The following is a 14,011-nucleotide window of genomic DNA, read 5'->3' as shown; positions in this document are numbered from 1 at the left end:
AAAAGTTCAACTTGTATTTTGATCTTTGATTTGTTGATGTGATATTATTATATGTATTTGGAGGCTTTAGCTAGGTTCGGATAGTGTTTATGGACTTGTAGGCATGATTGGACGGGGTCTGGAATGGCTCGGATAAGTTTCAGATCACCCAGAGCATGTTTGAAGTTGGCTGAAGTGCTGGTGTCTGGTGTTCATTGCATCTTCATGGTGAGCATCGCATTCGTGATGAAGGATTTTGGATTGGAGGAGTTTTTTCTTCGCGTTCGCGCCTAGAGGGTCGCATTCGCGAAGATTGGTGGCTGCAGAGCTACGCGTTCGTGCTGATGAGGTCGCGTTCATGAAGGAGAAGCGGGGAGCTGGAGTATTTGTCTTCGCGTTCGTGAAGGCCAGCCCACATTCGTGAAGGGAAGACATATTGTATATCGTATTCACGAGGTAGGTCCGCGAACCCAAAGGGTTGTTTTTAGGCATAAGCTTCTTGTGCTTTGCGAACGCGAGACACATGTCACGTTCGCGAAGGATACCCCTTGGTAGAACATATAAGTTTTGTATTTAGGGATTTTATCCCATTCTCTCACATTTTGAACCCCATTCTTGAAGAGGAGTGATTTTACTTGGAGATTTTCATACAAGACTTTGGTCTAATTTTTTATGTTATTTCAAGAATCTACATAGATTATTAATACCTAAAATATTAAAATTTGAGAAAAAAATGGGATTTTTTTCTACAACTTAAGAGAGTGAAAATTGAGGTTTTGAGGGTTGATTTGGATTTGGTTTTGAAATCTAAATATATATTTAGACTCGCGGTGTTATGGATAGTGTAGATCTGTCTCTTGACTGTGATTTTGACCATGTGGATTGGGGTTGACTTTTGTTGACTTTTGAAAATTGAATAAAGATTGAAGCTTTATTGTTTGGAATTGATTCCAAATGGCTTTGTTTGATGTTATTAAGTTATTTTTTGTTAGATTTGAGCTGGTTGGAGGTAATTTCCAAGGGGAAGGAGTTCTTAGAGTATTGATTTTCCCCGTTTGAAGTAAGCATATTGCCTAATCTTGTGTGAGGGAATACACTTAGGATGTGACTTTATTTGGCTAATTGAAATGTGAAAAGCGACGTATATGTGAAGTGACGAGTATATATACGGGTGCTAGGTATGATTTAGACCGGATTAGACTTAGGCTTCTATTATTCCTTATTTTGACTATGTACTTCCTATAAGTCATGTTTTGATCATTTGTATGACTACACGAGTTTCTCAAATCAGGATAGAGACATGTGTAGGCATTGATTCTCTATTTGAGCATGATACTTGTTATTATTTGTTGTATTCGCATGATCTGAGCCATAATTGTACTCTTCGCACATGCATACACTTTAGCATGTTGTTAACCATAGCCCAGGAGTGTGTAATTTGATATCCGTGTTCATATTCATGTATATATATATATATATATATTGTGATAGACTGATTTGGCAGTACGTGAGTTGTTAGTGCGGTGATTATGTTATAACACGTGAGTTGTTTGTGCATCACGTGGAGTTATTATGATTATTGGTGCGTAAGCTGTCTGTGTAGCACGTGAGTTGTCCGCGCGGTTGTTATGATTATGGCACGTGAATTGGTCATACATCGAGTGAATAGGGATTCATCCCCATAGGGTCGCCCTCATGTGGATTGTGAAAAGTTATAAGTGTTTTGAGTTTTTGCATATCTTCTATATATGTTGGTTTACTTGGTGGATTGCAACACAATACATATCTTCTCTATATGTTGAACTGTGCGTCTTGACTTGTTACATATCTACATCTTTTTTATATGCGTTGTTGGCCTTACATATTCCCTACCCCTAGCTTTTGATACTGTTGCTGCATACACATATATTCATAACTGTACAAGTTTGATTAGTGAGCATCATTGGCCACTCTTGCCACTATATTACCAAGGTTAGTCATGATACTTACTGAGTACTTAGGGTTGATTGTACTCATACTACATTCTGCACTTAATTATGCATATCCGAGAGTTGGACCTATCTAAGCTTTTGGAGACTGTAGCAGCTGCTATGAAGCCCCGAGGTACAACTGCATTATGATCGCAGTCTGTGGCGTCTCCTTCTATCATTCATTATTGTATTTGATTCAGACAGCGTATTGTATTGTCAGACTTGTACTCATATGTTAGAGCTCTTGACTCAGTATTACCAGTTTCCGAGGATTTGTGTACTGTCTCGATTTCTATTTATGGTTATTTATCTTTAGATTTGTTTATTCTGTAATTTATTATTATGTTTCATTGTTGTCTATTTTTTTTTGGCTTATCTAGCAAGTGGTAATACTGTGGGGAAAGTACGATCGATGGTGGTTTGGGGCCGTGACATTATTGTGGGGAAAGTAAGAGGTGGAGAGCCATTGATCTGGACTTGATCAATGGTGGAGATCTCATCACGACAAATTAAGGGATTAACGACTTGGTTTCGTCAATGCATAAGTATCCCTTGGGAAGTTACATACTGCCGGTACTAATGTATTCTCTAACACTGTGCTACACGTGTAACCAAGGATCGATCTAAATTATTACTCCCTTTGTTTCAGTTTATGCATGTTAATTTGACTGTGCATAAAGTTTACAAAAGTAAGAAAGACTTTTAAATCTTATGGTCTCAAACTAAAGATGTGTATAACGTGCCAAAATATCCTTGCATCTTGTGGTCTTAAATATACCATGTGGAAAGTTTGAGTTAAGGAGTTATCAAAAAGAGAAAGAGGCATTATTTTTTAAACTAAAAGGAAAAGTAAGACACATAAATTGAAACGGAGAGAGTATTATTTTGTCCTCTTTTGTTTACTGAAGAGCTTTTTTCTTTCTATTTTTCTTATCCTTTTGTCCTTTTATGGACTGATATTTTTTTTTTCTTTTATTTTTTTGAGGCATGAATAGAGGGATCATATTAAGCACAATAAGCTAATTAGTGGGCATGGAGCAATTTAAGTAGCTTGATGGGATGATTTAGTAAAAAATGCATGGAGCGCCCTATTTGGTCGCCCTCATTTAACCTATACCCATTTTTTTAAAACTTTTAACTTGTGCCTACTTTTTAAACAACTTTGGTCCCCTTTCTCCTCCTCCTTCTTCCAGTGATCTCCATATCTCTCCGAAACTTAACATTGATGTAACAATATCTCTCATTCTGTGGCTTCACTCAATTTCTCAGAAGCCATCTTACTATATATATAGAAGACAGTATGAGTATATTGATTCTTCTTATTCGATTTTCTTAAATGTGTCACTTACCTTTTCGATCTTCCAACATGTCTTTGGTTTGTGATCCAGAGGATTTCTTGCAAAAATTGAAGGAAAGGCTTTCAAATGCTATTATCTTGGAGGAATCTGAGCAAGTTCAATATAAATATTAGCAAGATAAACTGTTGCAGACCTGTTTAGAAGAAAATGAGGTTTTCGAGTATATTAATGAATTACTAGAATAAATCAATGAAGCCATCTCCATACTTAGAATATGGAATTTGAAAGGTCAATCTTCCTCCCCCAAAAATAGAAACTTCAGCAGTACATACTCAAGGATTTTAAAAACTTCAGCTCTAGAGCTGAAGTTCGCCAGTTACAAACAAAAACTTCCAGTTACAAACAAAAACTTCAGCTCTAGAGCTGAAGTTCGCTAGTTACAAAACAAAAACTTCAGCTCTAGAGCTAAACTTCAGGTCCGAAACAAAAACTTCAGCTCTCGCCAGTTACAAAACAAAAACTTCAGCTCTAAAGCTGTACTTCAGGCCCGACTACTAGAATGCTGAAATTTTGCGTGATTGTCTTTGCTACTTCAGCCCCGTATGCTGAAGTTATGCGGAAAAGCGGGTACGCTTGCAATTTTTTTGCAAAGCGGACACAAGTTAAAACGTGACACAAAAAACGGGTATAAATGCAAATGGCCCGATGATTTAAGGGAGAAAGAAGTCCAAGCAACTCCACGTAGTGTTATAAAACGAGTTTAATAAAGTTACACTGATACTATGTGAAAGAATCTAATTATCCAAACAAAACCTTAAGGCAATAGTATAACATTGAGATGTTTCCTTTCTAATTCAAAGAAGGATTGAAGTTCAGTGCACTCTGCTCACAAGATGTAGTACAAGTATTCTTGAACCAACGATTTTGATGGACTTCATGTTGAGATTGGAAAACTGAATTCATTAGTGGAGATCATTGTTCATGGCCCTTTAAATTTGACATGTCAAAGATGCAAATCAAATTACTTATATGTGGCATACAACAAGACACTACTAATACATAGCAAAAAAAAGACAACTAAAACAGTTCAGCTTGGAGAATGAGGTTGGTTGATTTATGCAGCTGCAGTGATGCACTCAATTGCCTGTTTGCATATGCCAGTCATGGTTGCCTCAGGTCCATAGACCTGCAACAAAAAAATGGAGCAAGCAAAAGTTAACAACAATCGATAAGTTAAAGCATAACAATCGTTTGATGCTAGCAGGATTCATACCTCAATTGGGATACCAATTTCCTCGCCAAGAGACCTCATTTTAGCAAGACCTTTTTGGTAGTTTGGACCTCCTCTTCTAACAAAGATTTGCATTCTTGCTGCTTTAAGTTTTGATTCCTGTCATAAGAAATGTTGAGTAAGGAAATCTCAATATCAGAGCAAGTCATTTAAGAACAGCCAATTGTGTTATTGTACCTTCTCCTTCAGAGCTCGAATAATACCACTAAATGTAGCAGCAACATCAGTAAAGTTGGCTATCCCACCGCCAATAACGAGGGCTCTCTTACGGCCATCAGGATTTGCTGTCGCACACTGTAATATGAGATTATGGTCAGTATCTTTCTCCCTATAAGGTGAAATTTTCCTTTCAGGGTGCATGAGCGGAGAATGTGGCGTAATGTGAATTCATAATTGATATTTTTGTAAGATATTAGGTGTGTCAGAAACATAGTTTATGTAACTAGTTTATCCTTACATCAATTACAACTCTGGCATACTGCAAGACCTCTTCTTCATTGGGAGCTCCACTGTATTCTGCATAGTTCCCAAGTTCAGAAGCATATCCAAGATCGCCTACCTGTTAAAATAACATAGCATGTTTAGACAAGAGAATAGATAATCAAAGAAGATCTGATGGTATAAAATTTCCCAAGGATAGAAGTGTAGTACAGTATCTGCATAGATGACACTAGCTCCTCCACCAGCAACCATAGTCCAAATTCGCCCCTTGGGGTTCAAGACTGTGAACTTCAAAGATGCACTTGTCTGTGATAAACCGACTTAAATGCTTTAGCATGTAAAGTTGTTATTACAGATATTTTGCAATCTAAAGCTGATGAACAGTTTTGCCTCACAACTCTTTTAGCGCTCTAGATTTCCATTTGAAGAACATCTAAAATGTATGTTTCTGTTTTTTATTTTTTGAAATACATAACCACCAGAAGTTTGTTTATTTTTTCATCTCTTTGGCATGTATCTGTTTATTTTTTATTTTTCCGTCCGCATCACCACCAACCAAAGAAGGGATTGGAGGCTGACAGTTGGGAGTTTTCTATTTCTCAGGACTCTATTAAGTAATACAACACCATCAAGATATACCTTTTCATCAAGCCCATGAATAAAGCTCTCTGTAGCACTCATAACCCTTCCAAATGGCAATGGAAATTCAATATTTCCCCACCTGTAGGACAGAAGATATATTCTTAGTCCAAGATATGTGAATTACTGAAAATTGACTAACTTTTAGCCGTTAAAATTTAGGTAGAGTAGAATGAGTGTATCAATGGATTAAGATAGCAAATTACTTTTTGAAGTTCTTGAAAGCAGCAGTGTCATCAAGCTCACCCCTCATATCCAGAGGATAAGGCTTCCCTTCAACCAATGCGAAGGGATTCATCTCTAGGAAAGTAAAGTCCAAATCTGATAGAAAGACATGTCGAGAGGATTGCACAAAAATTAAAAAACAAATGTGAAGAACTAGCAATGACAAGTTTTTTGTAGATACCTTGAAATAGAGTGTAAACCACTTTGAGAAAATCCTCAATGACGCCCTTAATCTGTAACATAAAAGTAAATTCCAGATCAAATTTGAGATTTAAATTGGATTAATTATTAAAACAAATGGACAGAGTATTCTAGCAGTACTGATTTTTCTTCTCTTTACCTCCAGTGGTAGTGTCGCGACAAGTGGAGCACATATTTCTGAAGTAAAAGAAGTCCCTGTGGGCACGAAAATAGTCTTAACCTGGACACAAGGATTATATGTTAGATATGCATGAAAAGGGCTTTGGACTTAACAATACAGGAACTTTTCACATACCTTGTCCCAGTTTTCTTCAATGTCAATTCCTCCACATTCAGAAAAGCTTACGCTGCAACCAAGCCTGTCCGAGACAATATTAAGATAAAACTCTTCATTGTGGGGGATGAATGGCTCGACAATGAAGGTTGTGATGGGACCTTTGCATCCGCTCATCTCCACCTGTTAATTTAAAACTAAATGTGAGCAAATGATCCGACACTAGTACATCTATATGCTAATAGTCCATATAAAGCATTACAAAAGAGACAAGGTCAGCGAATATCTGAATTACCTCTTTGCCAAGGCGCTCCTTCACAAAAGTAGCAACTTGAGAAAGATCAAGATTCAAGGCGACTAGCCCACTCTTTCCACGCTTCCCAAATAACATATCGGGCTTTACGACCAACTTTGACGAGTTGAGCCAAGGCTCTTTCTCTGCTAGCTCATTGAAATCGGTAGACTCTGTCACCTAAGCCATAGAAAAGGACAAAAACCATCATATAGTGGCAAATCGAGACTGATTTGAATCCTGCTTATAAAGCTCATAAAACTAGTCAACTAAACCGTTCATAATTTTCACAAGAAACATGAAATTTGGTTTTTCCAGTCTCCCTCCAAGAAAAAAGTAAAAGCTTTTGGCTTTCCTCCCTGGACTCCCACCACACTCATAGAAGATTAATATACAAGTCAGTCTCTGAATTAAATAATCAGAATCTGTGTTGCTCGGATCCTTAAAAGTGCCGTTGGGTGTGTGTCAGATCCTCCAAATCTGAGCAACATAGGACTCAGACTACACTCATCAGTTCCAATTGCTTTATGGGCACTGTTTGTTAGACAGCTTTGCGCTATCAAAGACTTTCGGAACATACATCAGTGGTAGAGATGCAGTAACTAACAGCTCCATAAAAATAAATAGTTAGGAAAGATTGATTTTCTTGTTCTCTTCAGTTATTAGTTAGTCAATTATTAACTTGAGACTAAAGAATATTAGGATTATCAAGTGGCTTCTCTCAGATCAGGTGGTCGCCAAAATTTTAGACTTGTAATTTCAAAAATATTAGGCACTCTCTTTAAGCTTAAGCATTGCACCTAACCTACCAATTCTACCCTACTGGAAAAAACTAGGACCATCATTTAACTCAAATATAATCAGAGTCAAAATCTGTATATCCTCAAATGTTGTATCTGGACCAATTTTGCTTAAAATTAGACTTTGCCACCACTACTGGAAATGACACAAGAAGAAAATAAAAGGAAAAGTGAATCACACATTCTCAACAACAACAACAATAACAACAACCCAGTGTAATCCCACAAGTGGGGTCTAGGGAGGGTAGGATGTACGCAGCCTTACCCCTACCCTGGAAGGGCAGAGAGACTGTTTCCGACAGACCCTCAGCTAAAGAAGATGAAAGAAGTCCTGATAGCAAGTAATAGCAAGACAATATAATTAGATAACTAAATCGAAGATAGCAACAGAGAATATGAAAGAGGTACCGATAGCAAGTAATAGCAAGAGAATATATTTAGAAAATTAAATCCAAAGTAGCAAATGAGAATATGAACGAGGTACTGCTAGCAAACTACGGAAGTACTGATGACAAGTAATAGCAGAACAGAAATGCGATAATAGCAAACTAAGGATAAAAGGGGACCATACACATTCTCAATGAAATTCAAATTCTGCGCCCTTAATTGTAGCATGCATGTGGATTCAAGTAGGTGGCCTAATTTTTATACAAATGCTACCTAATCTTTCCCACATTTTGCTATCAAGCAAAAGCAATTCTGGTGGCCAAATCTTAATCCAAACAATAAAAATAACATTCTTTCCATTTTACCTTAACATTTCAAAGATTTGAAATCAAGAATCATCCAAATTAATCTAAACACTAAAGATTTACTCCAAATTCAAAAATTAACAAAAATATTTTAAACTAACCTGTGCAGACTTAATGGCCAAATCATAACCTCCAAGCCTCTTAAAATGCTCTTTCAACAATCTCTTTGAATCATATTCTCTGATCTTCTTGCGGGCCATTTTTTAACCTTTTTTCATAACAAAACAAGAAGGAAATTAAAACCCATCAACAGATCCAAAAACCCAGATGAAATCATCAAGAATCTCATTCACAGATCAATGATAATGACGAAAATGCAAGAAAATTGAGATCTTTACCGTTAAAAAAGAGGACACAGAAAAAACTAATTCAATGAATCTTGAGCTGAATGTATCAGACAAAGTTGTATGACATACACTGACAAATCTTGGGGAACTCTAGTGCCTCTATTTATAGTTCAACAGTTGCTATTAAAATATGGGGAAAATTGGAACATTAAGAAAAAAAAATTAGAAAAGAAATGTAGAGAAAAAAGGATCATTTGTTAGCGGGAAGTAGTTGGTTGTAAGCTTATGGACAGTGGCACAGGCAAAGTACCTGCCCACCTATGTGGACCAACCAACCGGTAAAACAAGTTAGGCTTATTATTGGCTTTAGCCACCCCTAGAGTACAAAATAAGCTATGTACTTATATTTTTTAAGGGTTCGTTTAATAATCTGAATTAGGATACTAATTCTGGTGTTAAATTTAAAATTATATTTATTCACCATTTGGTTATTGATATTAGCTAATATGAGTATAAATTTTATGGGATAATCTTGTTTTGGTTAAAGGGCTGTTTGGTTCAAGGAATTAGATGGGTTATCCCAATAAAATACATTTAAAATTAAATTTATTTTCCTTTTGGTTGGAGGTATTAGCTAAAATCGATATCATTTTTATACCAAAATCTTGTTACATCCTATATTAAGTTATTCAGGTTATAGTCCTAATTTCATGATTATAATCGTGGGGTATCTTAATTTTTAATCAAACAACCCAAGAGTTTAGCTTATATGCCTACTCATGTAAATATTTATTATTCTATCAAATCACTAAACATAAGTAAGTAATTATTTATAAAATATAATATTAATAATCGAAGCAATAAGACAGAATACCTATTATTACATGTCAACTATAGTGACAATGTAAAAATTCTTTATATGATTAGTGTTGTTATATATATATATATATTATGGATGTTTATTTGGTACTCTGTTGTAAATAAGCTTTCTGAAAAAGCTTATCCATATGGGATTCCGCCGTAAACATATTTTTAGTACTTTATAGTCGTTATTTTATAACACATTATCAGCACAAGACTCTGTCATCTCGAGCAAATACTTTGAAAGTATCTAAGGTATGAACTTTCTTTTTCTATATAATATCAAATCTTTCTAAACTTGAATTTGTAGCCCTGGATATATCGACAAAGCTACATGTCTTGGATGTTGGATGCTGAAATTCATCTTGATGCGATGGGTCTGGCAGACACCATCAAGGATAAAAATCAGGCATCAAACCAAGACCGTGTCAAAGCAATGATATTTTTATGTCATCACCTTGACGAGGGCCTGAAAATGGAATATCTCAATGTTAAAGATCCAGTCATACTCTGGAATAATTTGAAAGATAGATATGACCACCTGAAGATGGTTGTTCTTCCACAGGCACATTATGATTGGACTCATCTAAGGCTAAAAGATTTTAAATCTATAAGTGAGTATAATTCTACTATGTTCGGAATTATTTCCCAATTGAAATTATGTGGTGATAATATTACTGATCATGATATGTTGGAGAAAACTTTCACCACTTTTCACGCCTCGAATATGCTCCTGCAACAACAATATCGAGAGATGTGATTTAAAAAGTATTCTGAACTTATCGCACATCTTCTTATAGTCGAGCAACTAATGGGCTATTAGTGAAAAACCATGAAAGCCAACCTACTGGTTCTTGTCCATTCCCTGAAGTGAATGAGACGAACTTCCACCAAGCTAGACGTGGAAGAGGTCGTGGCCCCAGTCGTGGTCATGGCCAGTGGTCGGGGAAGAAACTCTAATCATGGTAATAATAATACACCAAAGAACCCTCCTCGCCACCAGCAGTGGAAAAGGAAAGAATAAAAGCATGAAGCGGTGCAAGCACCAAATGCAGAAAATGCAGGCTATAGATGTGGAGGAAAAGGGCACTGGTCACGTACATGTCGTACGCCAAAGCACCTGATTGAGCTTTATCAAGACTCCCTGAAGAAGACAGAGAAAAATGCTAAAATAAATTTTTATTTCTAAAGATAATTTAGAGTTCATGCATTTGGATGTAGCTGATTACTTTATACTCCCAGAAGGAGAAACAAGTTATGTAATCGGTGGTGAATCTGTAGAAATGTAAATATTTTAATTTTTATTGTTTGTAATAGATAGTATGGTTATGTAATTATTGTACATAAATAAAAGTTATGCTTTGATAATGATGCTTACTATAATATATTTTATTTATGTCATTTTGAAGAATATGGATAATCCTCAAATTATGTATCAAAGACAAATCATAAAGATATTTGTGTTATTGATAGTGGAACAACTCATGCCATATTCAAGGATCAGAAATACTTTTGTTATTTGCATAAAGAAAAAGCAAATGTTTCAACAATTTCTGGTAATATAAGTTTGATTGAAGGCTCCAGAAGAGCCATTATATTTCTGTCTAAGGAAACAAAACTTATTATAGACAATGCATTGTTCTGTTCCAAGTCTCGAAGAAACTTGTTGAGTTTTATAGATATTCGCCGAAATGGGTATCATGTTGAGACAATAGATGAAATGAACGTAGAATATCTTTGTATTACAAAGAATATTTCTCGCCAGAAATGCATTGTAGAAAAGTTACCGACTTTATCTTCTGACTTATACTATTCAAATACTTTTGTTCTTTGACATGGCCGTTTGGTCCATCCTGAATCAATAATGACGAGACGAATTACTGAAAATTCGAGTGGGCATCCATTAAAGAACCTGAAGATTCTTACAAATGATGAATTTTCTTGTGATGCTTGTTATCAAGGCAAAATGATCACTAGACCATCACCAATGAACGTTGGCATTAAATTTCCTGCCTTTTTAGAGTGTATACATGGGGATATATGTGGACCTATTCACCCACCAAGTGGGTTGTTTAGATATTTTATGGTCCTAATAGATGCATCTTCAAGATGGTCTCATGTGTGCCTACTATCATCTCGCAACCTAGCGTTTGCAAAGCTATTAGCCCAACTAATTCGATTAAGGGCACAATTCCCAGATTATCCTATATAGGCTATTCGCCTTGATAATGCTGGAGAATTCTCATCTCAAGCTTTTGATGATTATTGTATATCAGTCGGGATAAAAGTTGAACATCATGTAGCTTATGTTCATACTCAAAATGGCCTTGTAGAGTCATTTATTAAACATCTGCAATTGATAGCAAGACCATTACTTATAAAAATAAAATTGCCCACTACTGTTTGGGGCCATACTATCTTGCATGCAGCATCACTTATCCGTCTAAGACCGACATATTATAATAAATATTCTCCGTCACAATTAGTTTTTGGTCATGAACCAAATATTGCCCATCTACGAATTTTTGAATGTGTTGTATATGTGCCAGTAGCACCACGACAGCGCAGTAACATGGGGCCACCAAGAAGGATAGAAATATATGTTGGGTTTTAATCACCCTCTATTATTTGCTATCTTGAAAATTGACAGGAGATTTATTTACTGCTCGATTTGCAGATTGTCGGTGTGATAAAATAATTTTTCCACAATTAGGGGAAGAGAAAAAGGAAATCAAAAGAGAAATTGTGTGAAAAATTTCATCATTATCTCACTTTGATCCACGTACCCCTATATGTAATCAGGAAGTCCAGAAGATCATCCATTTACAGAATATAGCAAATCAAATGTCAGACGCATTTACTGATTTAAAAAGAATAACTAAGTCACATATCCCTGCAGAGAATGTGCCTATCCAAATTGATGTCCCAGTAGGACCATCTACTAGCATGAGAGCTAGTGAACCTAAAGAACGCCTGAAGCGTGTTAGGCCTTTGTGTTCTAAGGATCGAAATCCTCGAAAAAGAAAATCGACAAATGATCAAAACGATACTATGAAGGGATCTCCTGAAGAGACCCAAGATCTGATTAGTTCTGAGATTCCTGAAGAAATCAATGAACCTGAAGCTCAAGTGAGTTAGGAACTTTTAATAAGTTCTACCGGTAATGGGATTAATTTAAATTGATCTAAAATTGTGGTGGATAATATTTTTGCATATAATATTGCACTTAATATTATGCAAGATAGTGAGGATCTTGAATCCCGATCTGTCGAAGAATGTCAACAAATATCTGATTGGCTAAAATGGCAAGAGGCAATTCAATCGGAATTGGAGTCACTTGCTAAAAGAGAGGTCTTTGGACCAGTAGTCCAAACACCTGCTGGTATAAAGCCAGTTGGTCATAAAATGGTTTTTTATGCGAAAAGGAAATGATAAAAATAAAGTTGAAAGATACAAAGCTCACCTTGTTGCACAAGGATTCTCACAACGACATGGAGTCGATTTTGATGAAACACATTCACCTGTTATGGATTCCATAAAATTTCGATATCTCATCAGTTTAACACTACATGAAAAGCTTGAAATACATCTAATGGATGTAGTTACAGCTTATCTGTACGGTTCACTTGATAACCAAATTTATATGAAAATCCCTAAAGGATTTAAAATGCCTGAAGCAAATTCAAAATCTCAGGAAATGTATTCAATCAGATTACAAAGATCTTTGTACGGTTTAAAGCAATCTGGGCGCATGTGGTATAATCGTTTTAGTGAATATTTGTTGAAAGATGGTTACATAAATAATGTTATTTGTCCATATATTTTTATAAATAAAATGGCATCAGAATTTCTTATAGTTGCAGTTTATGTTGATGACATAAATCTTGTTGGAACTCCGGAAGAGCTCCAAAAGGCAATTGAATATCTTAAGAAAGAATTTGAGATGAAAGATCTAGGAAAGACAAAACTTTTTCTTGGTCTGTAAATTGAACATTTTGCAGACGAGATCTTTATCCATCAATCTGCCTATACAAAAAGGGTCTTAAAATGCTTTTACATGGACAAAGCGCACCCATTGAGTACACCAATGGTTGTTCGATCACTTGAAGTGAATAAAGATTTGTTCCGACCTCCAGAAGAGGATGAGGAACTCCTTGGTCCCGAAGTACCCCATCTCAGTGCAATTGGTGCACTAATGTATCTTGCTAATGCTACAAGGCCTGACATAGCATTTTCTGTTAATTTACTAGTAAGATATAGTTCTTCTCCTACACGGAGACATTGGAACGGGATTAAGCATATATTGCGATATTTAAAGGGAACTCTTGATATGAGTTTGTTTTATACTAACAAAGATAGTGTAGATCTTGTTGGTTATGCCGATGTAGGTTATTTATATGATCCTCATAAAGCTCGATCTCAAACTGGGTACGTGTATATGAAGGTACTGTCACATCATGGCGCTTCACAAAGCAATCTATTGTTGCTACTTCTTCAAATCATGCCGAGATAATAGCTATTCATGAAGCAAGTAGGGAATGTATATGGTTGAGATGAATAATTCATTTTATTAGAGAAAAATGTGATTTGGAATGTGAGAAAAGACCCACAATTTATATGAAGACAATGCTGCATGCATAGCTCAACTGAAGGGAGGATTTATAAAAAGAGATAAAACGAAGCACATTTCACCAAAATTAT

General features: G+C 35.8%; 1 protein-coding gene across 1 annotated transcript; it reads right to left on the bottom strand.

Moving 5' to 3' along the window:
- Window positions 1–4,188: 4,188 nt before the first annotated feature.
- LOC107799450 (ATP-citrate synthase alpha chain protein 2) lies at window positions 4,189–8,778 on the bottom strand. The gene is made up of 13 exons (XM_016622562.2): window positions 8,501–8,778; window positions 8,264–8,370; window positions 6,614–6,790; window positions 6,340–6,501; window positions 6,184–6,264; window positions 6,025–6,076; window positions 5,825–5,939; window positions 5,619–5,700; window positions 5,190–5,285; window positions 4,996–5,097; window positions 4,716–4,832; window positions 4,521–4,637; window positions 4,189–4,433 (listed from the first exon to the last, which is right to left on the bottom strand). Exons 2-13 carry the CDS (start codon window positions 8,360–8,362, stop codon window positions 4,362–4,364), a joined length of 1,272 nt encoding a protein of 423 aa, XP_016478048.1. The 5' UTR covers window positions 8,363–8,370; window positions 8,501–8,778; the 3' UTR covers window positions 4,189–4,361.
- Window positions 8,779–14,011: the final 5,233 nt, after the last annotated feature.

The sequence above is a fragment of the Nicotiana tabacum genome, chromosome 20, assembly GCF_000715075.1.
Source record: "Nicotiana tabacum cultivar K326 chromosome 20, ASM71507v2, whole genome shotgun sequence".
NCBI classification, from domain to species: Eukaryota; Viridiplantae; Streptophyta; class Magnoliopsida; order Solanales; family Solanaceae; genus Nicotiana; species Nicotiana tabacum.
The sequence above is the reverse complement of the archived record's forward strand: the minus strand, read 5'-3'. Positions and strand labels throughout refer to the sequence as shown.

Coding starts and splice junctions, on each gene's coding strand:
- LOC107799450 (XM_016622562.2), bottom strand. CDS start 8,362: ATGGCCCGCAAGAAGATCAGAGAATATGATTCAAAGAGATTGTTGAAA. Junction 6,791..8,263: donor TGGCCATTAAGTCTGCACAG/GTTAGTTTAAAA, acceptor TCTATGGCTTAG/GTGACAGAGTCTACCGATTT. Junction 5,940..6,024: donor GGTTTACACTCTATTTCAAG/GTATCTACAAAA, acceptor TCTTTCTATCAG/ATTTGGACTTTACTTTCCTA.